General features: G+C 44.0%; 1 protein-coding gene across 8 annotated transcripts in view; it reads right to left on the bottom strand.

Annotated features, from left to right (window-relative positions):
- Positions 1-26,860, bottom strand: part of WWOX (WW domain containing oxidoreductase) — a 957,318-nt gene that overhangs the window by 913,575 nt on the left and 16,883 nt on the right. For 2 of the 8 annotated variants that reach the window (XM_045796224.2, XM_045796218.2), the window contains 3 exons: positions 23,178-23,405; positions 17,938-18,151; positions 13,571-14,338 (listed from right to left, as the gene is read on the bottom strand). In XM_045796224.2, coding sequence (XP_045652180.1) covers positions 14,160-14,338; positions 17,938-18,151; positions 23,178-23,405 — 621 coding nt within the window. In that variant the 3' untranslated portion in view covers positions 13,571-14,159. Of the gene's footprint in view, positions 1-841; positions 1,021-2,500; positions 2,559-2,956; positions 3,022-9,088; positions 9,595-13,570; positions 14,339-17,937; positions 18,152-23,177; positions 23,406-26,860 lie in introns of those variants that run through there. The other 6 variants (XM_087870631.1, XM_045796221.2, XM_045796219.2 and 3 more) reach the window with 6 other exon arrangements.

The following is a 26,860-nucleotide window of genomic DNA, read 5'->3' as shown; positions in this document are numbered from 1 at the left end:
AACAAGGGGGGCAGTGGGGGAGCTGTGAGGGGTCAAAGGGCAGAGAGAACTTGCCAGAAAACAGCCCAACATAACTCTATGTTTTGTCTGTGTAAATTAACCTGAAGATGCAAATCCTTACTCAGAGCAGTTTGGATCTTACCGGTACATATGCAGACGTCAGTGGATCAAAACAAAGAAAGAATAAAATCAGGTGGAAAGCTCTTGTACGAGCATCTGCTCTGCCACTGTTGCTTTTAGCAGCCCTGTTTGCTAAAGGACGATGGCCTCTGGAGCCATCTACCTGTGCCGGTCACTGCAGTCAAACACTGGCCCTTAAGACGGTTAATCCAGAGGTTAAGACAAGGACTAATTTCCCAACTTTAAAGAGAAACAAAATCTTGTTCCCGAAGGAAAATGATACTCTCAGTGACCAGCTGAAACCTGCAGTATCCTTTGTTCCAAAGTCATGATAGGCTATTGCTCCTGATATTCCATTACCAATCAATTCTGGTTTCAATAACCCAGGTCACTGAAATGTGTCCAGACACCACACAGACCAGGCTGGAAACCCTTAGACAGAACCTGTTGTCTCTAATCCTTGAATACCAGAATAGCCACAGTCTTTTGCTGAGTGTTCAACTCTCAGAGAATTCAAGGTCAGCCCTTCCATGGCCTTCCAAGAGAGTAGTGGGATTTAAAAAGAGGCCAGGATCTTAACAAAACGATAGCAGGAAATGCTATAAATACATTTTTCTATTAGAGAATCACTGTAAAAGATTTCGTTGTAGTTCAAATTTAAGTGGATTTCATTATAGCAGGGACAAAAAAATCACAACAACGACTATAAGGGATGGCCTACCTATTCCTGAATTAGCTCCGGTGACCACGACCACTTTGCCAGTGAAGTCTCGGCCCTGGAGGATCTCCATGGCGGTGGTGCTACCGTCGTATCTCTGCCTGCTGGTCGGCTTCGTAGGGTTATCATCCACCGTAAATGCCAGTCTCGGGTCCAAATAGGTGGTTCTTTTATTTATATGGCTGCAAAGAAAAGGAGAAAACAGTGAACCCGGGCATTTATAAACGTAAGATCATCTTATAGTTTAGGCAAGGCAAACTCCATTTTTCATGTACTAAAAAGGTTTATTCTTAACCCCAGAAAGAACTGGAGTCCATTTAAGTCTGTCTTCTGGCCTCCAGAAGGATTACATTCCTGCCTGGAAAGATAGTCATCAAATCCTTTTCTTCAGAACTGCCTGTGAAATACACGTCGTAGCATATGAAAAGCGCTGCCTTGTATCCTGAGATCTCAAAAAAAGGAAACAGCTTTGGGATTCTTTTTTTTTTTTTATTCATGTAAATGGGGCTGTAAGATCTGTCAGCCACTCTTGTCAGTAGATTGCAGTGAAATCTCTGAACCCTGCACAGGGCATAAGAAAACTGGTAGGAGGTGGAAAACTCAAAATGATTTAAAAAAAAAAAAAAAGTCTGAACATTCTGAAGTTCTGATGATTTTCATTTCAAGACCGTATTCGTATCTCCTCTGAGCACTGTAGTTCTGATTTGGAGGTCATCTAAGTCTTGTAGAAACAATATTCAAATATATTGGTACATATGGATTAATGGGTTACTCCTATGTAACCGATTCATTTTTTTTTACATTTTTAAATGTACTCTTGGGATCTGAGAAAAAAAGACTTCAAAATATCTTAAAAACCACTAAGGACTAACTCTCCAGAAATAAATAGATGAGATTTTGTGATTTAAAGTTTTTCTGTAACATGTGTGTGAATGCTTAAAATAATATATAGCTTAAAATCTATAGTCATTACCCTAGAAATACAAAGAGCCAAGAAGAATCCTACTTTCATTTTACTTATAGTCGGAGCTACCAGAGAAAAGTGTCTGTACAGGCATCACACGAGATGCCACAGCTGTGCCAGAGAGCAGCTGGCTTGCACCCGCGTGCCTGGGCCACGGGTGCTCACCTCTCCTGGCTACTCACTGACATCCCCTCGGTGGCCTGAAGGAAGCTACCATGAAAGGATGTGCCTCATGGAAACAGACCTGGGCTTCCCTCCCACACCCCCAGAACTGGTGGTAGAGCACTTACAAGCACACTGCTGTAACAGGCTGAGCGGCCGAAGAGTTACAGAGGAACTTAACAACATCAATGTCCAGTAGGTAATTTGATAAATTACAGTATATCTGTACAAAATCATACTCCATGGCCATTCAGCACCATTGTCTTGAAAAATATAAACAGGAGAAAATGCTCACGAAACATTATATGGAGAAAGACAGGGTACCACACAATTCACAAAGTACGCTCTCTACTTTTTTTTTCTTTGAAGCAGACTTGGAGAATAAATTTAAAAATTATTAAAAGTAGCTATTCCTACCGATAAGATCAGAGTTATATACTACCTATTTTTCTATATTCGACGTATATTACTTTTACAACGAAAAATTCCTATTGAAGAGCAAAATGAATGAGAAGAGTTTCTATATGGACACTTACTCGACAAAAAAAACTTGTCCGTTCTCATCGGTTTCTTGTTCCCATCCATACGGCAGATCTGAAACACAGGAAGACTGGCAGGTCTATGTGCAGCAAGGGTGGCGTGAACAGAGGCCTAGGCCCCAGGTCAGGAGGTGCCATGCCCTTCCAGCCCCCAACCCAAAGCCTATCCCCCCGAAAAACAGCAGCCACGCTGGGCCAGCTCAGGCTACATGTATCAACCGTGGCCGTTACAAAAAACCCATGAGAAATCACCCTCACCACTCCACCCTCACTCTCGTCGCCTCCTTCTGCCACATCCCATAAGCTCCTCCAACACAGAGCCTGATTCCTTGAGGGCTCCCTCCTAGAGACCTTCCGGGAATGACAGAGCAGGCTGTCACCTGATTATGACAGTTCTGCTATCTAATTAACGCTTTAAATACAAGGTTCTTTGCTTTATGACAGCATACAAACCTCCTGCTATTCGTTTTCTTTTGCCAGTTTTCGGATGTTCCCACTGGGTCTTCTCCTCAGCATGACTGTAAGAAAAAAAAAAAAAAAGTTAAAACTCCACCAAAAAATAGTAAGGAAAGGTTACACTTCTAAACATTAATCAACTGCATTGTTTTCCCCCCCAAAACAACACTATTTCCCAAGAGTAGTAAAGCCAGAGTTCAGAAAAGAAATACTCAGAACATAAATGCTACCATCTATATCAGGTCCAATTCCCTGGATGGGAAGGAGAAGCAGCCCGAGGAAATCTCCTGAAAGCCTGTCTTTGTGAGCAGGCTGTGGAGGACGAGGAAGAGAGGCGGACTGGAACCCTAGTTGTGGGTCAACTTTAGGAAGCTTAGGGAGTCACTCAGAATATCTAGAGGTGCTTTGCATTTGTTTTAGCTGTATCCCAGGACAGATGAGCAAACTTCAGTGTAACTTATGATGCTGATGTTTAGACATCATTTGGATGTAATATTAATCTTATTTATTTTTTTTTAAGATTTTATTTATTTATTCGACAGAGATGGAGACAGCCAGCGAGAGAGGGAACACAAGCAGGGGGAGTGGGAGAGGAAGAAGCAGGCTCATAGCGGAGGAGCCTGACGTGGGGCTCGATCCCATAACGCCGGGATCACGCCCTGAGCCGAAGGCAGATGCTTAACCGCTGTGCCACCCAGGCGCCCCAGGATGTAATATTAATCTTAAGTATTTATTCTTTCCACAGCTATAACTTTGAAGTGTTTTAAGCACTGACTCCTAATTGCTCCCAACAGGTATTTAAGAATGCAATTAGATAGCCCCATAGGTCACCTAACTGCAACCTAGCCAAGTTGCTCAACTTCAGAGCCTCAATTTACCTATCTGCAAAATGGAAATGATCCTAGAACTGATCTCAAGGAAATGCTATGAGGATAAGGTATCTAAAGGGCTGAACACAGTACCTGACATATAAGAAGCCCTCAAAAGTGCTACCCATTATTGTAAACAAATCAAATATACAAAGCAGTCCTAGTTCTGTGGTAAATTTAGCATTTTTATCTAACAGCACACAAAGTTATAATTAAAATCACGAGCCAATAACAGACTAGAGATACCGTCAACAGGTGATAAAGTATCAAGAAAAACATAAAATTACTTCATCAGAGAAGCAGTTGGATATTGCAAGAGGCATTCACAGGGGAGGCTGAATTTCCTAAAAGTTCATACTCATGCCAAAGTAGAAAATAATGATTAATCAATGACATCTAGATGATAAAATCTGAATGTGCCCTCCCTACAAAATAAAGAGAACAAATATGGACAGCATGAATCTGCTGTAAAATTTTACACGTGGCAAGCAAGGTTTTCTGGGGAAACTGTGGGCTTCAGGTCTGTTTTTGCAAACTCTCAGAGCAGGTGCAACAGCTCTGTGGACACGGGACTCAGGAGGCCAAAGCCTTGGGCTCCCAAATGCCTATAATCAGTCAGCCAGTCTCCCTGGCCCCACACCCACCTCACAGAGCTGTTGGAAAGGTAAGGGACACCCTACTGGTGACAGTGATTGGCAAACAATGAAGTCACTGTACAAATGCAGGGTATCAGCAGCAAGGACCAACGTCTACTTGTACACTGACCACCACGAAATCCTACTTGCAAAAAAGGAGAGCCTGAGTCCCTGGTAATGATAAGCTCCTCATGGACACAGCCCTAGCTTCTCCTTGCAAACTGAAGGGAACAGCGAGCAGACAAACCAGACGCTGGCAATGACATACATCGTTTCTGCTCTTTGCTTTGCTTTCCTCCTCATGCTTCTTCAAGAAAAGTTTACAGATGTGATTTTACATTCTCCTCTGCTTAGCGTTAAAAGTAGATTGCATACCCACAGGCAGGCATGAAATGAGTTTCGAGCCGAACTCCAAAAAAAAACCTGCCCTCGAGAATCCACAAAGTGCCCCTTTGAGTGGAACACTGACCCTCTACAAGGCCTGCGTCCACCTGAACCCTCAGACACCCAGCCCTGGGCCTGGCCCAACTAGTTGCCCAAATGTAAACAGCTGGAATGAATAAATGCTTTCCAAAAGAGCTGGAAAATTCACTGAGAACATTTTTTTTTTCTGTCCTGAAAAACATTTAAAAAAAAAAAACCAATATAAATATTGTCACCCCATGTTTTGGACTCTGACAGAAAATGCTTAAGTCAGGGCTTCGTACCACTGGCAGTCCTGACATTGAAGCCAGATCGTTCTGGGCTGCTGGGGCTGCCCTGTGCACTGCAAGATGATTAGCTGCATCCCCAGTCTCCACCTAGTAGATGCTAATATACCACAGTTGTGGCAACAGAAAGTGTCTCCAGACATCGCCAGCTGTCCTCTGAAGGACACGGTGTCCCTGGGGGAGAACCCCAGGCCTGACACAAGAGAAAAGAACATAATTTGGTCGTGAGGATTTCAGAGCCCAAATGCTCATAAGTTCTGGCTCTCCCACTCGCCAGCCATGTGCCCTTAAAGAGGTGTTTCACCTCCCTGTGCCTCAGTTTCCCCACCTGTAAAATGGGGATAACAGCAGAAGCTGCTCCTTGTTGCTACTGAGGACTCAATGAGTTAACATATGTGAAGAACTAAGAACCGTGCCTTTCACACAAAAGCATTAATTTAAATAAATACTTACATATAAAGCTTAAAGTGTTTTTAATTGTAACCTAAATTGACTTTCTAATGAACAGAAAACCACGACACATGTCCCCAAAGTGTTATCCTCCTCTCCTTTAAACAGAAGCCTCTGCTATTTTTTTCTTTTTCAATAAGCTTTTTGTCATTTTAAGAGATAATTAACAGTGATTTTAATTTAAACCAAAAGGATTAAAATTAAATTCGTACCACATTACATGGATATCACTTTCAAGTATGATATTCTAGAAATTTGTTTTTGAAGTATAGTTAACTTGGAGACAGCTGACTGTGAGGAGGGCCAGCCCCTCGGGCCAGGGAAACATCTCCTGACCGGGCAAGACCGGCTGTCCCTCTGGCAGCCAAGACACCCAGGCTTCAGAAGAAGGGCTGGGGGTGGAGGGCCCAGGAAGGCCCGGGTGACTGCAGCGACAGCCCCAGGCACTGAGACCTTGTCCTTCCATCCCCACCTCCTGGCTTGAGCGAAGAATCTGCTCTGGACCGTCCAAGGTGGGGAGAAAGGCCCGCCAGCTCTCTCTGGTGCCAGGTCTGCCCTCAGTGGTGGGACAGTCCTTTCCTTGAAAGCCCAGCCTGGTGGGCCCTGGAGACATAGGATATGTGTGCTCTTGAGGTCTGTGAGTGCACCAAGGGACACATGGGAAAGCACAAGGGGCCAAAAGAAGCTACATGACAGGAGAGGGACAAAGGTATGAGTTGGGGCAGTGGGTCTCATTGGGAGCTACAGCCTCTGTCCTTGGGGGTACCCTTGCTGCAGTTGAGAAGAAGACCATTTGAAAACAGGAACTACTCAGAGGGCAGTCTTTTTTTAGCCCATTAACAGTTTCCCAAACCCCGAGAGGACAAGTGACCCTTTGAGAGTTAAGAGCAAAAAAGACCAGGATGCTTGCAGGTCAGGAGAGATCAAGGGGGACTGCTGGGAATTCAGGGTTAAGATTGGTCAGAGGCATTCCTTCCACCCAGAGAGCTAAAGAACAGAGGGCCGGGGGACTGGAGAGGGGGACCTGAGAGGGGTACCCCCAGCTAGGACCCAGCCAAAACTTGTCACTACAGATTCAGTGTAAACAATGGGGTCAGACAGGCCAGTTTGAGACCCAACACTGGGGAGGGTGGAGAGCCTTTTCAGGGACCATATATGCACCAGTGAATCCCCTGGAGGCACTTGGAGGAGCTGACTGAGATGTGCAGATCTTACTGAAAGAAGAGCCCAGACAATGGACGCCATTGAGGAAGGAAGCAGGTAGGAAAAGCCACCCAGCATAAGGCAGGGGAAGAGACCGGGTAACACCAGGCTTCAGGTGAACTTGAAGCCAGGGAGCCTAGGCTAAATGGCCAGATAAAGGTAAGCCCCACACAAAGCAGGAGGCAGAGGAGGGCTCTAACAGCCAGGATGCCAGTCCTGTGCACCTTTTCATTCCAGGGCCCAGTATGCCACCTGCTCAGGGAGGCCCAAAGAACCCTTCACTGGAGGAATTCATTCATTCATTCCACGTGGACTTATGTCTCCCAGGTGCTAAGCATAGGGGATTCAGAGGGTAATAAGAAAAGGTCCCTGCCCTCATGAAGCTTACAATCTGGGGGAGGAAGACAGAGCACAAACAAGGAGAATATGGCTAAGATGCCTAAAGAAAAGGCCAAGTACCATGACTCAGATAACGAGACGCTAGGAGGAGGGTGCAGGGGGTCAGGGATAAGCGGAAGGTCTCTTGGGCAGTGGCATTTAAGCTCAGCTCTGGGGGATGACAAAGCCCTTCACATAGATCTCCAGGCAGAGGTAACAGCAAGTGTGCACCCAGAAGCTGCCTGGAGCCCCACAACAGCCTAATGGCTACCTGCTGCTAGACTTGCCCCTACCATTCTCCAGAGCCAGAAATCACCTTTCAAAAGACATAAATCCGACGGCACTCCCTGGCTCCAAGCCTTTAGTGGGCCCCCAGGTCCTAATGATGGAGCCCCAGCTCTTCCATGAGGTCCTCCATACACTGGGGCCTTCCTCTGCTGCCTCAATCTTCCCATCCCTGCACCAGTACGTGGGCCATAGAGAGGCCTCCACTCTGTCTCCTCCGCCTGGGCTGCCCTCCTGGCCACGAACATGTCCTCCTCTACTTGTGCTGAGGCCCAGATCAGGTGCCCCCCATCTCTCCAACACATGCCTCACGTTAGCAGGCTGCTGCTCACTATGCACACGTCGCCCTGGAACTAGCCATGTGCCACTCTGCCATGTAAGACTGGGTGACAAGGGGGTCTTATTTACCTCAGTACAACCAGTGCCCAGCAAAATGCCTGGCACACAATAAAACCCCAACGTGTCTTGAATGAATAAACTCACCACGGGTTTGGTTTGTTTTTTTTGTTTTTTTTTTGTCTTTTTTCCTTCTGGTTTTCTTCCTACCAAGCAATGGAAGACAGCAGCGGCTCACAACCCTGGGTAGGTAAGAATCTCCTGGGAAGAGCTTACAACATACCAGCGGAGGTGGGGAGGGCCCAAATCAGTTAAATGAAAATCTCTGGAGGAGGAACCACGGAAAAGGTATTTTCTAAGTTTTCCAGATGTTGAAAATCACTAATTTACAACCTTGTTTCTCAAAGCCAAATGATAACCTGCCTTACAGGTAAAGCCTATAAAACAGATTCCCCATGCTGAGTGTGTGCTGCTTTTAATCTGTTTTTAGAACCATCAGCAGGTGATCCTAATATGAGGCTTAGGTGACGCTGTCACAGCTGCAGAGAGAGCGGGAAAAGCTAAGTTATTGAGCAGAGTACTTATTAGAACTGTGCTAAGTGTTTTATGTACAGTGCCTGAATTAAAATTCTGTCAACCCATTTTACAGGTGAAAAAACGGTGACTGAGAGTTCTTTCAATGGCCCAAATTCACACAGTAAGGGAAGGGAGAAAGGGTCTGCTAGTGTTTCCAAAACTTTGCCAGAAACTATTGGAGTTCTATCATATATACAAATGTATGTATGTATATACATACACATAACTATATTAGGACGTTTATTAAAAAATACATACTCCTAGCTCCCCACCCCAGACCCCTGCAGGAGGGAGCTGGGAACTGGTTTTTGGTTTTGTTTTGTTTTTCCTGATTGTTACTCCTGGATGAAGAAGTAAGGCCTGCGGGCCACCAAGGCACCGTGCAGCGCCGACTCCTGAGCAGCAGAGGGCGCGCCTGGACGCTGCCAGGTGACTCCCGCTGGACCCAGGGCCCAGAAAAGCGGCCAATCCGTCCTGGGGACCCTGGGAGCCTCCCTGAGGAAGGTCTTTAACTATTGCCTCCAATTCACGCGGCCTCGCCAAGCTCGGACAGCCGGCCCGAGACCGTCCCCGCGCAGGTGGCATTCCAGGCAGCGCAGGGTCCCGGGCACGTGAGGCCGTCAGGGTTCTAGGTGCGGCCCCCTCCAGGTGTGTCCCAGGCCCGGCGGCCCCCCTGCAACCCCTTACTTGGCATAGTAAACCCAGCCGTCCTTGGTGGTTCTCTGCTCCCAGCCCGGGGGCAGCTCGTCCTCGCTGTCCGTGTCGTCCAGGCCAGCGTAGCGCAGGGCTGCCATGACGGCAGGGGAGGCGCTCAGTCACCCACTCTCTCGGTCGCCCGCTGCCGGGTCTCTGCGCCCAGAAACTCACTCCCGCTTCAACCGAGCGCCGCGCGCGGCCAGACCCAAACGCTCGCGCCTGCGCACTGCGCCGCCGCGAGCCGCTCAGACGCCTCGGTAGCTAGAATTCAGTCTCCCGCGTTTCGCAGCTGCAGGCGTAAAAGGGGCGGGGCCTGGGAAGAACTCCGGTGAAAGCACCGGAGAGATCGCACTGCCTCTCAGCTGGAAGTAAAAGCCGGTGGACGCCCCGTTACTCTGGAGATGGAGCTGAGCTTCGTCCACCTCCCGGCCTCGGGGAAGGGGCGTGAGCCTCCAGTCCTGTTCCAGGACTCCGCCCGTTGCTCAGCGACCCGTAATTACTTCCGCGTCGGTCTGCCCAATCCTGCTGGAGCTCCAGAAAATGAGCATCCTGGGAAATGTAGGCCAGGCCCCGCAGGAAGGGACAGCGGAGCAGAAAGCAGGGATGCGAATGCTGGTTCTCTGGGCTCTGTCCTCTCCGTCTTTTAGGACATTGTGAAGACTGGATGTTCCTGCCCAGAAACCTTCCAGAGCTTCCCATCACCCAGGCTGACTCACACACTTTGTCGTGCATGTAACCATAACAGGTAAAGCGTGGGAACGTTAAAAATGCAAATTCCCGCTTGGAGAAGATGCTCCCAGCCACAGCATGACTCTGTTGACAAATAAAGGGCTAACGTTTATAAACCGCTTAATTCCGGGCCAAGAATTCATAGATGATCTCTTTCCTGGAGCCGACACCTCCGTGAGGTGGGCACAGTTAGAAGAAAGAAGAGCAGGGGAGTAACTGGCAGTTGAGGCCGTATTGCTATACTACAATTACCTATTTATCTGCGTACTCCTGACTAAACTGACAGAGCATCACATCTTATGCTTCTTTCTATCGCTAGCACTTGGTAAAATGCCAACACCTTCAAGTTCATTGAATGAAATAAATTAATGAATCAATGTGATTTCATAGGTTTGGCCCTCTATAAGTCAACCTAGTAAAAAACCAATTCCCAATTTACAAAGTAGACTCTCTCAAATCCTCTTGGAGCACCTACAAATATTCTATCAATGTCCTGTGTCAACAACTGGAAGCATATATTTAACTTGGTCTTGCCTAAGTTGTTTTCCAGAACATTTCCCAATTGAAACTCACTCCCCAACTCACTATCACAGGGAAGTCTACTGACCAGGATTGCCATGGCCTAGGTCTCAGAACAATGCAAGCCTCCATCTCAAAAATTACATATCTTTGAAATTTCTTTTATTTTTTTAAATTACATATTTAAACAGGTGGGGGGCATGGGGAGGCAGGGAGCTGTGTTGCTTTTTGCCTTCAAGTTCTGAAATTGATATTGCTTTGGGATTCCCGCTCTGCACGCTTTTTAGGGAAGAGACTCGCTTTCCTTTGAAGGTGCCCAACCAAAAGCTAACTTAATGAAAATATACTTTAGTTTTCACAGGTCCACTATTGTATCTCAGACCTATCAAAACATCACTCTCCAACCCATATACATTTAAATAAGTTAATTTATTAATATGCTGCTCTTCTGTTCCCTCCAATTTAACCCCTTGTCTCTGTCACCCAAGCCAATTTATTCCTTGAATATAAATAGAGATTAGGTCACAATGACCCCAAATGATGGAAAGGGGAATAAATAGAATCAAACTGATTAGTCTTTGCCTTTCCAATCATAATCTGTAGCTCTGCTCAAGGACTGACCACTTAGATTTATCTCTGATTGCCTTCACCAGAGCCTCTCGGGGCACCTGTTGCCTATGACTCAGCATCAGGCCACAGGTAGTGATACGGTATGGTATCTTCCCCAAAACTTGGTAGTGCTCCCCTTGGTAAAATTCACAACTTCAGGGTCAACCCTCTGCTCTTCCTACCACTTAAACTATTCCCTCAAGGCTTCTCCTGCCATGGACATCATGGTTTCTCAACCTCAGCACTACTGACATTTGGGGCCAGATAATTCTTTGTTGCTTGGAGAGGGGGGGGGAGTCTTGTCCTGTGCATTGTATGATATTTAGCAGCACCTCCGGCCTCTACCTGCTAAATACCAGTGGTGTCCCCCCTCCCCCAAGCTGTAAAATCAGTAAGTCTCCAAGCTGTTGCCAATTGTACCCCCAGTTGAGAACACTGATCTACACTGACAGTAAGCCAGAAAACTACTAACTCATAAATTAAATGGTGGGAAGTATTTAAGATGTTGAAGAGACCCTTCCTGGCCAGAGATTCACAAGGTGGCATTCAGACCCTGCTAGTTCAGATTGCCAATTCTCTAGCACTGTCTGAGGGCACAGGTTTCTTCAATTCCTAGTCGCTCCAGAGTTGAAACCAATGGATTGACAGAAGTCTGGCTGAGTGGCCCAGATACCAATAATGGTCCCAAATGGTTATGATGACCTAATTTCATTCCTTTCTTTCTACTTTTTATCTGTGGCTTCTATCAGAAGATTAAAAGAGTAAGACATACAGGCATTTGGGGATTTATGAAGGTAGGCATGCCAGATTTTAGGATTTCTAGTCTTTTGGCTTCATTCAAACTGATATTGTTTTAGTCATGTTTATTTTATTGCAAGCAACAGAGACTTAAGCAAAAGTTTATGCCAGGGTGCACATGAGCTAAATTAGAATGTTATCAGGGCCTGAGCGAGCCCAAGGACAGGCTCCTTTTATTCCTCTTGTGGATTTCATAGTCTCTTGCTCCTCACTCTCTGCTCATGAGCTACATTGTCCTGCTCTCTCTACTGGCTTCCTCTGTGCACCTCCACTTCTTGCCCCTTGAGCTCTACCTCACACATGGCTTTGACGTTGGTCTTACAAGGATCTCTAAGAGGGTGAGAGCTCTATTTAGCATATAGATTATTATAGGTTTGAGGAGCCTTAAGTTTGGGAATGAGCCAAGGTCCTCAATATGTATGCCTAAATAAGCCTAAAGAATGGTTTGCTTTTGTAAAGCCAACTAAGTCACATTGATGGGTAGTGAGGAGATCTTAAAAAAATCCAATGTGTGGTTATACAACTGCACACCAGATGGCCCTATGTGCCCACGATCTGAAAGGCTAAAGACCAATCCCTGACAAGGATTTCTACATTTGAACTGTCTTTTCTCTTTGAGTGACCATTTATGCACTGACAATTGATGAACATAGACTGACGAGTTGCTGCTAAAAGCAGTTTGGCATTACTTACGTGGTGGACACAAGCTTTAGGGGAACATCCCTGGGGCCACATTTCTTTCTTTTTTTTTTTTAAGGTTTTTATTATTTATTTATTTGAGGGAGAGAGAAAGCGAGAGACAGGGCCTTAGCAGAGGGGGAGGGGCAAAGGGAGAGGGAGAAGCAGACTCTCCGATGAGCAGGGAGCCAAAGGGGCTTGATCCCAGGACGCTGGGATCATGACCTGAGCCTAAGGCAGCTGCTTACTTGACAGAGCCACCCAGGCACCCCACACACCCCACCCCTCACCCCAGGCCCACACTTGTTTAGTTCCTATCATTACCGTGATGATGGTCATTGCCCTCCCCCTCACACACACAAACAGCCCAACAATTCGTCAAACCTGCTTTAATAGAAGTCACCATTCTTTGGGAAATTAAGTTTCCTGTGCTGGTGCCAAAGGCAATATGCCAATGAGACTCGGGAAGCCTTCCTGGCTCCTCTGACAAACTTCTCATGGAAAGTAACCAATAAGGAAGAATACTGAACAGGATTCCCAGGGAAAACTCTCTCCTGGTCAATGTGGCCTTACATAGGAAGGTGTGTTTGTATTTCATTTATTCACACAAACACACAATAAGTGAAAAAAAGTTATGCCATGTGTCTGAGAAAAAAACAAGAAAATCGAAATATCCCTTGCATCCAGAAATCAGTCAATTAGGATAAGACTTACAGACACACAAAGAACTATGGTTTGAGGATTGTAAGAGAAGTTTAAACCAAGATGTACAGGTATACAGAGGCAAGGGTGAGTTTCGGTGGTAGGGTTTCCTGTAATTATCTTTGGAACCCAAATGCTCATGTCACTTACAGTGACCAAGTCACTTAACTTGCCTTATTTCATTATCAGCCCTGTTTTTACAGATGAAGAAACTGGGGCACACAGAATTTAAGTAACTTGTCTGTGGTCCCTCAGTGAGTAAGAGCCAGCAGGCTCTGGAATTAGAATCCAGACAAGAGGACTAGCCCCGAACTCATCCTCTCTACTAACGTTCCCCTGTGTGCTATCTTTCCAGAACAGGGGGTCCTCAGTACTGGGGTGCCCAGGGGTTTTCACTCCTCCATAAGAAAATAAGAAAAACAAAGTAAAAAAAGTGAATTGTTCATAAAGCTAAATCCATTTTATTTAAAGTACTGTGTTTTTTTTATTTTCAATGATACTGTATCTGTTCTACTTTTATTTATGGTGATCTACTTTATTCCTTTCTCCCAACACGTTTTATTATGAAATTTTTCAAACATCAAGAAAAGTTAAGACAAGTCCGATCAACGTCCAAATTACCACCCCTGCAACACACAGACCTAGATACAGTAATTGTTAACCTCCTGCCACATTTGCTTTAAAGAGACAGAACTTGATTCCCTGAAGCATTAGGAGAGAATGATTTTGTTTTCTTATGAGAGTCTTCAGGACTTAGTAACAGGGCTCATTTTCTCTAGGCCACAGTGAGGCACTCTTCCCTGGTGAGTTCATTTCTATTGCACTGACATCTCCAAATCAGACCCTCACATTTGGAAATTTCATTTAATTTACATTTAAAGGCCTCATGTTTCAATGTAGCTTTACTATATAACTGCTAACTTGCCACCATTCTCGAAATTCTATTTCAGCCTAACTTCATTCCTGGATACTTTCTGCCCCACAGCTAGAAGAATGACCCCCTGGGAGGCAGTCGTGTTGCCCCCAGTCACTCGAAAACTGTGGTGAGGAGTCCATTCCGTTTAAAGTCTTCCGCCACCTGCTTAGAGTGTCTTATTTTGGCAGCCAAAGCTTCCAAGATGTCGCTCTGATCCACAGCTGTTGCAATCTTGCAAATGAATTCATCCAAAGACTCCAGGCCCTGGAGCCCAAGATTCACCCCAGATCCTGCCAGATATGCACACGTGAATACACCAGGAGAAGGGGACATAAAGAAAAGAAAAGAAACAAAGAAAAAAAGGCAATGACTCCAAAGCACTCAGCACAGTGCTAGGCACAAGGCAAGCTGTTATTCTTAAATACTGTACCACAAGATGTTCGCTCTTGTCATTGTTCTGATTGGTGACTAGAAGTGGGCTTTAAGCATTTTGAAATTCAACCATGAAGTACAACTCTGATTTTAGATCTGACTTTCAAGCATATGCATAATTATATGAAGGTTTTACCAGCATTATCACATACACCATTGTGACAAACACATAGAGGCGGGTATCATTAGCCCCACTCTACACAAGAGATAAACTAAGGTTCAGATTAGCAGGGAGAGCACGAACCTGGCCACAGAGCAGAGATGACGCCCAGGTCTCCCAGGTCTAGTCTGTATTGTATCTTAACCACCTAGCTCTACTGCCTCCCATGTGTCGTACAGGAAATCTGAACTCATCAACCAAAGGAACTGTGTTTATGTGCACTTATGGGATCTTCCAGCGCATTTGCGGTAAATTCTTTTAGAAAGAAACAATAACATACTCTCCCTGAATTCCTAGAACTGCCTCTCACCCTCTCCCACAGCTTCTCCGTAAAGCCTGTCTTCTGTCTGCAGTGGGCACCTTGATCAGAGCCGGCTACTTAAAATGCTAATCTAAACAGCCACTCCCTTACATGAAAATGATTTTCTGAGGATATAAAATAAGCCGGTGGTGGCTTCCAGAGCAGAGAGCATTTCCGAGTAGTAGCAGTGAGTAATGAGAGAAAGGCTTTCATGGCATCCACTTTGAATTTTGTAATTTGTGCATGGATTATGTAGTCTCAAAAAATAATTTTTAGATAAATTCATGAATAAATATATAAATAAGACAAACATTTTCTTGTGGTTATCCCCATAGCTGTTCCCAGACCTGGCATTCCTAAGAGCTACATAGCACAAGGCTAAGTGTTTCAGACTCCAAAGCTGACTAAATTTCAGGTACAGCATCTGTTTCATACTTGTTAGTTCACTAGGCTCTAGTTAATCATAAAGATAAATATTAAAATGGCTTACTGAAACTGGATAACATCTATCCCTAATAGATACTGGTAACTTGGGTGAAAGACATGTGATAAAAACCTAAAACAGAAGTGTCTTTAAAGTGAGGTACATGCCTAATTGCACCTGCCAGCTAGAAAATGGATGTGATGCCTGGAGCTCAAACATCCTTCTTGGACCATGAGGTGAGGTTTACACCCAGGGAAGTGATGAAAGGCACAAAGAGCCTAGGTCCCTGACAATGTTATGTAACTCTTTCGCCTACTCCTTACTCCCAATTCCATATTTATATGAGAGAAATAAACTGCATGTATTTAAACCACTATTAATCTGGGTATTCTGCCACTTGATCCAAGAAGTTCAACTAATCCAAGAAGTTCAACCACATGTGCTTCTTTTGTTTTCCACATTCCAGAATGTTCTTTTTATAATCTACTCTCCTGCTTCAGTTGTCCTTAAATATTTATGTACCAAAACAAAATAGAAGTATGGATTTTTGCCATTTTAATGAGCTTTTGAGAGAAAGTGGCTATAAATGTATGCATCTAATCTACTGTCTTGAATCAGAAGTTTGCCCTCATAATATTTTTGAGAAAATTAAACAGTATAATGAATAGGAAATTCCCAGTACGATGCCTAACCCAGGGCAGGCACTCAATAAATGACCACAATTATTGTGTCTCATTATCATTGTTACCATTGTTATTTCAAATGCTTTCTCCGGTGCTTGTATCTAAAGGCCACAAGAAATGCAAATTGAAAAACAAAAGGCCCCGTGCCGTGCATATATTTTATAATTGTGCTAATCCAAATCGACACACATTTATTGATTATTTTTTCATAAATCAAGAGAATATTTGTAGTGACAGGGAAATTTAAACAGCCTGATTTAGCTCCCCTAGGCAAACAGTGTTTTGTTAACTTAGCAAAAATAAAATGGATCACATGCAAAAAAGCCATTCCCCTGCCATCCCATTTCCTCCTGGGCTATGTACTTGGAACCATGATCAAATTCTTAGAAGAAAGTTCAGAGAGATGTACCAGGTCTGTTCCTCAGCACTGTGCGTGTGTGTGTGTGTCTGTGTGTGTGTGTGTATGTCTGTGTCTGTGATTGAGGAGGTGATGGGGGCAGTGAGGGTGCCATGGGCCCCCAGGGTCTGACAGAACTGCACTTGAACCCTCATTTGACCTCCTATTTCCAGAGGGTGCTTGGGTAAAAATCTGAACTTCAGCCTCCATTTCTTCAGCTGAAAACACAAGGATAATTTATTTCCTTCCTCTTTCAAGCTCCAGATCTCCTTTTAAAGAAAAATGCTCATTTTTTCATCTTCACCTTTCTCTTTGTCCCAAGTGCTTTCTACATCTCTAGCAACTGCTAAAAATAGACCTACAACCCAGATGGGGGCAGCATGATGGGCACTTAGCACTTGTGTGCAAGTCCCGCTCTGCCACTAGCTGGGTAATTGCATTAGACCTCCGTTTCCCCATCCAGAAAATGCAGGTAATGTTAATGCCTGCCCCTTGGGAGGGGGAGGGAAGGATTACAGGAGGTAACGCCTGCAGAGGCTTAGAAGAGAGACTGCTGCATGATACATGTGAAATACCTGTGAACAAATAATACCATGTCGCAGGCACTGTGCTGAAAACTTCGTGTGGATTATTTATCCCAAAACCCCTATGAGCTCAATGCTATTTTTTTACCCACATTGCCAGTGAGGTAGGGACAGGTTAGTAATTTTCCTAATTTATCCCTACAGCATAAACGGTGGAACCCAGGGTTGAATTAAGGACATCTGCCCCTGTAGTCACAGTCTTGTCCTCCACTCTATGGCACCAATCTGAATCAGCTGTGGTGCTAAAAGAAATTAACTCAGTTGTTGAACTTTCTTCAGTTTTTTGCATGAATTTAAAAAAACATTAAGAAATTATTATGTTTGTTTTCTGTGTCAAGCATAGAAAATAGTGGCCAATGTTATTCAGCTCCTACTAAGCACTCTAGATATTAACTCATTGAGGGAGCGCCTGGGTGGCTCAGTCGGTTAAGCGCCTGCCCTGGGCTCAGGTCATGATCCCAGGGTCCAGGGATCCAGTCCCACATCGGGTTCCCTGCTGAGCGGGGAGTCTGCTTCTCCCTCTCCCTTTGCTCCTCCCCCTGCTTGTGCTCTCTCTCTCTCAAATGAATAAGTAAAATCCTTATAGACACGAACTCATTGAATCTCACAACGCCTATGAGGAGTACGCTACTAATATCCCCATTATACAGATGTGAAAACAGAAGCTGAGAGAGGTTGGATATGAAGTATTAGCAAGTAGAAGAGATCTGGTGCCCCAGCTCATACTGTGATGTCATATATGAAGACATGGTCCCTGCCCTTAAGGAATTTAGGATCTGCCCAGGAAGAGAGTCCCTTGCCCCTGCTTGTCCTACTTCAGTCCTGCTCCCTCACTTCCCCCCACCACTTCCAGGCTAAGGGGAATATTCTAAACAAATACCCAGAAACTGCCCTGCACAGCAGCCTACCTGTGTCAAAGTTGAGCACTCGAGCTGCCTCCCCCTCCACGGTGACCACCCTGCCCTCACCCTGGATGTAGGCTGCGGTGGCCCGCCTGTGGGACAGAACAATCTCAAACAGCTTCCTGCTGCACTGCACTCGAGGCATCGCGGTGTCCCTCACGCGAGGCTCAATGTCCATCTTGTAGGTGTTGAATGCTTGGTGGAAGATGGTCTTCATTATCTACAAGGAGAGGGTAAGAGACTTGAGAGCCTGGGTTCCATCATCCAGGCTGACAAAACGGTGTTTCTCATGATGATTTTAACAATAAGCCAGGAGACTAATGGAACTTCTCACAATTGGTGCTGGTAGAGGACAGGAATGATAATTAAATCGTTGTCTAAAATTTTGTTGTGAAAGGTTGATAATAAAGAAAATGCTTAAGGTACAACCCATATTTGGTTCTTAACCTGAGACCAGGAAAAAAAATTATAACTCTACTTTGATCAACCTCTAAATGAAATTTAGCACTTCCTTCCATTGTGAAAGTAATTATAGTAGTACCCATGGCTTTGTTTCCAAAAAAATGCTGGGTGTTTTCAAATGATATTATAGTTGTTGCAGAAATTTCAAGCATTGTTTATGCTTATCACTTCTCTGAAATTAACCAAATTATCAGAATTTATATATCACTAGATCATATATCATGCATTAATAAAGAAGCACATATTTTCTACTCAGGTATTTTTTGAAAACATTTTGATAACTGTATTTTAATTCTATCATTTTCTTTGTTATCTCACATACTTTATCTTAAGCATTTTTAAAAACATAATCCTGGGGTGCCTGGGTGGCTCAGTCGTTAAGCGTCTGCCTTCAGCTCGGGGCGTGATCCTGGTGTTCTGGGATCGAGCCCCACATCAGGCTCCTCCACTGGGAGCCTGCTTCTTCCTCTCCCACTCCCCCTGTTTGTGTTCCCTCTCTCGCTGGCTGTCTCTCTCTCTGTCAAATAAATAAATAAATACATAAATACATAATCATGAGGAAGTTCCTGTAGTTTTCTCAGACTGCAAAAGGACTCCATGGTGCAAAAGAAGTTCAGATTTTATGTAAACTTTATATAAATAGTTGGTTTCTGACACTTCTTCCTATAAAAGAATCATCCTATGAAGTTTGTACTTTTTCTATCCTCATTATTGAGATGTGCTGAGACATAGGGTAGGTATGTTTCCAAAGATCACACAGTAAGTTGCAGAACTTGCCTGAAATCAGGCCCCAACTCTTAAACATAATGTTAAATGGCCTCTTAAGTGGTGTTCCCTGCCCTTAAGGAATTTATAATCTGCTGAGACAGATAGATTTATTCTACCTTTTTTACTACCTTATGCATACGGCTCCATTTCCTTCCCTACCTCCATCCCAAGGAAATTTTCTCTGTTAACACATCACACAAAAAATAAAGGTAGAATATTTTCATTAAACGCAGACAGTATATTGAGAATGGTTTAATCTAAGACACTCTTGGCAGACTTTAAGTGAAGAGGGCACCTTAACTGGTCCTGTGTATAGATTAATTTGGCCCTGAATTTTAAAGATTGTATAGATTAGCTGGGATATATGCTGCACATGCCCATTAAATTTCAGGGTGACTTATTTGAGAAATTTTCTCCTGTACACCAATACACATTATTCTAGGAGGGAAAAAAACTCATCCATACCCAATAAAGAACCCATCTCTGTGTCACAGTGCCAAGAGCTAAAGCAAAAGGGAAAAAAAGGAATTGGGGAATGATCTTAAAATGCATCTACAAGGGATATTAGCCTCAGAGATAGTGTCTTCTGTTAGCAAGTAAGAGGAACTTCCAAAGTGAAGCATTTCTGCAGGTGCATTGAGGTTCATGCTAGTCCAGACTCTGGGATACCTACTAGTTGCTATTCCCCTCCTCCTTGCTAAGAAAACCCTCTGTTTATCTGGCAGCAATGTGCACCACCCCAGGAAGTAGACCTGCATCATCCGAGTTAATCAAGGCAAACCATTCTCTTTGCTAGTGATTGGTCAGGAGATAAGCATGTAACCCAGTTCTGGCCAATGTGATATCAGGAAAAGCCTTCTGAGAGCTTCTGGAAAGGGTTTTCCTCCTGGAAAGAGAAAGGCTCTGGAAAAGAGAGCTTGCATTCTACTTGGAACTCTGTGGTGTATAGACATCATACATGGAGTTGAGGCAGTGTGGCAGAGACACTACTGGGACACTAGAGTTGGCAGGAAAGATGAACAGAAGAAAGCCTGGGTCTTGGATGACATTGCTGAGTCACAGTAACCAACGTCCTTCTGCTTGGGGCCACTTTGTGATAGCTACACAATTTCTATGCACACTCGCTCCCTTGATGGAACCCAAGATGGCTGGGAAAGATGGCCTTTTAATGCATGTGGTCTGCCTCTCCATGTTGGCAGCCAAACACCTCACATGTTAGACATGGGTTTCAACTGGCCTTGGAAGAGCACACCATTCCTGAATAGCAAGCACACCAGGGTCAAGCATAACCTATTTCTGTAGAACATGGCCAGCTGGAATAAGTGTTATTTGCTGACACCACTGATGCCCGAGATCTCTTTCAGCTGTCTGGAGCCACCAGGGTCCAGTTTGTCGTAGCCACCGATAAGTCAAGGGCTGTTTCTCCTATTGAGGCCTTCTTTGGGATCAACTGTAAATAATGAGTACTAGGATGACGAGGGAGTAGATGGAAAGGACTGAAATCTTCAGCATGGCTCATGTTGGCTGGCATGATCTGGCCACTCTGGCTTGCCTCTCTCCAAATTCAGCTGCTGTCCCTCTACACTTTCTCTCTGCCCTAAAACTACAGTGGTTTATGGCACCTAAATGCCTTTGTACATGCTGTTGTCTCAACCAAATTGTCCCCCATTCCTCCTGGCCTTAGTAAAGACCTGAGCCTAGTCTCTCAAGGCTCAGCACAAATAAAGGTTTCTCTAGGCAGCCTTCCCAGCCCTCCAGAATTTGTTCTACTTGTAGTTCATTTAATACCCTACATGTCTCCTGATAGTACTTACATTTATTTTGGTTTAAAAAAAATGTTTGTTAAGTGAGTTACTCCTTTAATGTCTGTTATACCCAACAGAACGTTAATGACATTAGGCAGGGACCGTGTCTTAGTCATCCCGGTATCCCTAGAGCTTCACATGATGCCTGACACACACAGGTGCTCAGTAAATACTTGCTGAGCAAATGAGTGCTCTCCAAAGAGAAATTAAAATGGTGCAGACACTCCATCACCTAGGATGCTCTCAGATGCAATTAATGAATCACAACTAGAAGCTGCTTATACAGTTAGGACAAAAATATCTCTGGTAACCAGACGCCTGATTTGGAGTGTTTTCAGGGCTGGTAATTTAAAGACCAGGTTCTTTTTATCTTTTCACTCTTCTGTTCCTTTCAGGGCATTGGCTTCTCTTCTTGCACCGGTTTCATTCATGATTCAGAGTTTGCTGCCACAGTTCTATAGTGAGAAGATAATATGCAGAGGCAGAAAAATGGAACGTCTCTTTCTTGGGCCCTCATTCAATATTCAATAATGAGGGAAATCTTCCAGGACAGCCCTTCCTGGCCAGCATTGTGTCACATGCCCATCCTTGAATTAACCATTCACCAGCAAAAGGGATGGCATTCTGATTATAGAGTTAGACCAAAGGAGAGTTACCCTGAGGCCACGGGCGGAACCCAGTTGCATGGATTCCTTGAACAGGATCAGATTGGATGAGCAAGGAAAAAGCTGAATGTGTGTGCCTGTGTGGTGCTGATGCTCAGAGTGAGGAGAGGAGAAGTTGTATGGGCATCTGAGAACGCCTGCCACCCACCCGCATGGTGCCTTCACCGGAGGAAATTCATCAGACGACATACTGGCAACAAAACACAAGATACAGCCAAGGAAGAAAAGTGTAATTCCAAAGAAAAAAATCACGATATGAAAATGCTCAGTAATGAATTCAGCACTCATAAAATACCCTTTAAGCATCTCTCCCTCGTTAACAGTGGCTTCTAATTTATCCCCGCCCACCGTCGATACCTTTTTGGCTGATCTGACTGATAGGCAACTGTAGTGATCTTCTAACAGTATAAGGCAAACACAATCAATGGAGATTGATTACAAAGCAGAATTGCAAATCTCTCCAAAAGTGTGAGCTTCCATGAAATCAATGCAGGTTATTTCAGAGATCTGCTTCAAGTGCAGGCAAAGGAACTCACAGAAGCACAGTGGTTAACAATTGTATAAAGGATGATGAGCACTAAAATATACATATATACATATACATGTAACCATGTAAAAATATTTATGTATTTGGATCAGAACTGAGGCAAAAATAAAAGTGGGCACATATAGGGAAATTAAAGCTAATTCTTTTTCTCCCTTTTCCTTTTTTCCCCCCAAATATGTTTTATTCTTAATAATTTTTTTGTTAACAATAAGCCCAGGAAAATAATCCAATATGTTTTTGAGCTATTTGGTCTAACACCGCAGTAGTGTTGTGTATTGATTAGGGACAGCCCTGACTTATGCTCCCAGGGCATAAAAGACAACCTCTAAGATGCCCCCAGGGACCCCCACCTCCTGGTATTCACATCCTTGAGTTACACCCACCCTTGAATGTGAACTCAATTGATCAACTCTCTTCTAAAGAATACAATATGGCAGAAGACATGGAAGGTCTCATAAAGACTGTGGCTTCCATCCTGGGTGTTCCGCCTCTCTCCCTCTTTGCTCACTCATGCTGAGGGAAGCCACATTATGAGCTGCCTTACAGAAAGACCTGAGGCAAAGATCTGATATCTCCCACTAAGAGTCTCATAAGGGAGCTCAGTTCACACCCACAAACACACCCACACAAGGGCCCCAGTTAAGCCTTGAGAGGAGGGCAAACCTGGCCAACACCTTCACCACAGACATACGAGAGACGCTAAGCCAGAGGGAACCAGCTAAGCCACACCAATTCCTGACCCATAGACACTGAGACATCAGTGTTATTATTTACCAATATTGTGCCTGGAAACATTTTTTTAAATCTCTGGGGCAGAGTTACAGACTGTTTTTTAGAAATCAATAAATGTTATTTATGTATTTTATATAATAGCAGTAATGATGGTAATCTTTATTTGAAAATTAAAAAAGAAACACACAAAGTGAAGTTTAAAGTACTCTAGAGTTTCTTAGACAATGAAAAACAAAGACTTCCCTACCACATTCTCTCTGTACTTACTGAGGGGCTGAGAGTATGGCGGAGAAATCGAACAACTTTGGAATCAGAAGCTGGACATGCCAAAGCCATATATCGGTTACGGAAGGTTCCATAGATTTTCAGGTGGAAACCTGGCTGTTCAACCGCTTGAGGCAAGCTTGGGGCTTCCTTTGCTACAGAGGTGACCTCGATCCCATAAGCAGAGAGATCCAGGTAGAGGTTGTGGGCTCGGATTTCTGGTGTGGGAACCTGGAAGGAGAAGCAGGTTAGGGAGATTATGGAGAAAAATAATTATTACAACAGAGCTTTCTGGCTGATTCTGACCTCAGGCCTGGCATGGATTGACACACATGGTCATTGCTCGTTACTCTAACCAGAGTTGGCTGAGAGCCCAGTAAGTGCTAGACACGGCACTGTCCTCTGTATACCAAGATACAAAGGGTGCAGTCTCTAACTGTAAGTCTAGGCACCAAAACAGAGAAGTTGGTGGTATGGTGTAACAAAGTGAATAAAGAGTCGGGGTATATCTGACCTCCAATTCTGACTGCTTCTACCAACCGTGTGATCTTATGTGTTCATTTGCTAAGGCTGCCATAACAACATACCATAGACTGGGCGGCTTAAACAGTAAAAATTTACTTTCTCACAGTTCTAGAGCCTAGAGGTCCAAGATCAGGGTCCTGGCAGGTTGGTTTTATTGAGGCCCCTCTCCTTGACTTGCAGATGCCACCTTCTCACTGTGGCCTCACATGATTGCCTCAGTCTGTGTGTCTTGTGCCTTAATCTCTTCTTATAAGGATATCAGTCCTACTGGATTAGGGCCACACATAGGACTCATTTTATCTTAATCACCTCTCTAAAGACTCTTTCTCCAAATATAGCCACATTCTGAGGTACTGGGGGTTAAGACTTCAACATATGAATTTGGGGGTAGGGGGATATACAATTCAACCCATAAATCACTCATCTGCTCTGTGCTGACAAAGTCAAAGTCAAAGATTGTCTGGGACTGAAAATCAACTCCTACTGAAAAAAGAGCAATCCTGCCACTAATCTGGCAGGGAGAGAAGACACAGATAAATGACTGCAAAATTCACAGGAAACATTTTATCTCAAGATCATGTAGCAGCTGTAGGATGCCATAGGATTGGGAAGCGTTGCCTTGGGGGCTGGAAGACATAGTATCTTCCCATGCCCACTTCTTAGAGTAGTACCTAGAAAATAGTAGGCACTCAATAAAGGCTCAATGAGTGAATGAATGTATAATTATAAATATACATAAAATATAGTACAAGTAGTTGGGTAATAATCAACAACTCCCACGATTCTTGAATATAACCTAGTAATTTAAATACTTGTCTTCACAATGTTAAAATAGAACAGAGTTCTTGCTCAAATGGTACCAATTACTGTGTCTCTTCCAATTTTTTTTTTTTTAATTTGTGGATTTATGCTTAACCCACCAGTTAGCAGATACATGTTCTGCCTGAGCAATTAATAAAGTCAGTCTTCTTCTCTAAATTATTCTATACTATCTTTGGGTTGGGGAAATGAGCCTTTGGTGACAGCACCAGATTGAGTTTGGGATGTGAGCAAAAGAACCCTTCATCAACAGATGAACCAGTTAGCAGAATTTCTGTGACTCATGCCATCTCCTGTGTTACTCCAGTGCTTCTCACACTCTAACGAGTACCAAAATCACCCAGATATCTCATCAAAACACAGATTGCTGGGACCCACTCTCCATAGTTTCTGATTCTGGGGCTCTGGAGCGGGCCCTGAGAACTGGCATCTCAACTGGTTCCTTGTCATGCCAATGCTGCTTGTCTAGGGAGCATACAGTGAGAGCCAAGGAACTACACCAAGATTTCGCAGCTCTGGCACTACTGACATGGGACCCAGATAATCCTTGGGGGTAGGGGTTGGTGCTGTTCTGTGCATCACAGGATATTTAGTAAGTATCTCTGTCCCCTAGATGCCATAGCACATTCTCCTCCTCGTATGACACCCAAAAAATGTCTCCAGACATTACCAAATGTTCCCAGGGTACAATCATCCCCAGTTAAGAACCACTGCTCTATAGCATTTTCTTCTACTGTTTGATTTTCAGATTCAATTGCTAATATGTACTTCCACCTCTGCAACCAGAGCTGCAGAGATGAAGCTTTAACAATGAAAGCTAATATTCATTTAATATGTAACAGATAGCATGCATTGGCCAAGACTTTTGCACATATTACCCAACCAAATTCTTACAATAAACACTGAAGTAGGTACTAAGATCAGTGACATTTTAACATGGAAGGAACTGGGACACAGTGGACTAAGGTAAACTTTATTGTGTACCACATGGATCAAGAACTGATTGTACAATATGTGTAAAAGCCTCTGGGGAAGGCGTTATTATCCCCATTTTAAGATGGGGAAACTAAGCCTGGTTTCTGGACTAAGGCTTAGAGAAGCTGAGGAAATTGTCCAGGTTGCACACCCAGTAAAGGGTGGAGCCAGTCTGGTTCTAGAACCTGTTCTCCACCTTTGCATACTTTCTTTGTTCTACCTTATCCACTTTGGGGTGGGGGGAAAACAAAAGCTGAATAGAACAAAAGCTGAATAGACTTGTTAATAAGGATTTGGGTTTGCTCCAGATTTCAGTCACCCATGGTAACTCTGAGTCCCTTTAAACTTGATAAAAGAGAAATTTTAGTCAAAACACAAGTCTGCAGAAAGACACTCTTTGCAGTCAGATTTCTAGAGACTCCTTTTTTTTCTTAGACAAATCAGTATTCAGACACTATTACTAACTCAAGTCCAAAGTTGATTCCTATTTACTCAAATATCCTCCAATGTCCCTTCTCCGTCCTGTGAGCTCATCAAGGACACCACTTTCTATTTAGTTGTCAAGTCTTCTTAGGTCTTCTTGACTGTGACTTTCCTTGCTTTTAATGACCTTGACCATTTTGAGGAGTGCTAATCAGTTATTTCGTAGAACGTCCCTCAACTGAGATTTCTCTAGTATCTTTCTCATGGTTGGTTTGGAGTAATGGGTGTTTGGGGAAAAGGCCACAGAGATTAAGTGCCATTATCATCACGTCATCTCAAGGGTACCTCCTACCACCATGACTTACTGCTGTTGACGTTGACCTTGATCTCCTGGCTGAGGTCCCGGTTTCTCCACTGTAGTTACTCTCCCCCCTCCCTGCTTTGTCCTTTCCACACTGTCCACTCCGGAAGGAAATCACTGTGTGCAGCCCACAGCTAAGGACTGGGAGAGATGCTCCACCTCCTCGAGGACAGAGGACATACAGACATTACCTGGAGTCGCTCTGGGTATTTTTAAACATTCTTTGGTTTCCTTTCTGGTTCCTTGCACATAATAAAAGTTCATGAAATGTTTCCGAATGAAAGAGTAAGGAAACAGTATTAGAGCTAGCATTTTGTTCCACTTATTCATTTCTCCTGAACCAATAGACTATAAGAGAACTTTTTCTCTGAACTATGGATGACTTGTGAGTCTATAAGCCTTCAAAGGCAGAAACCAGGCTTAGCTGTCTTTGTGGGGTAAGATCTCACAAATTAAAAATGTGGAGTCTGACAACCTTTTCAAATTTGTAATTTTTTTCCTTGCATCTCAACCCAAATTTAATCAGTAATCAATTTTCTGGCTTTGAAATTGTACTATATTATATAAGCCACTAGCATGGGGG

Source organism: Ursus americanus, chromosome 21, assembly GCF_024610735.1.
Source record: "Ursus americanus isolate L20-20 chromosome 21, mUrsAme1.1.p, whole genome shotgun sequence".
Classification (NCBI taxonomy): Eukaryota; Metazoa; Chordata; class Mammalia; order Carnivora; family Ursidae; genus Ursus; species Ursus americanus.
This window is presented reverse-complemented; position numbering and strand designations above follow the sequence as displayed.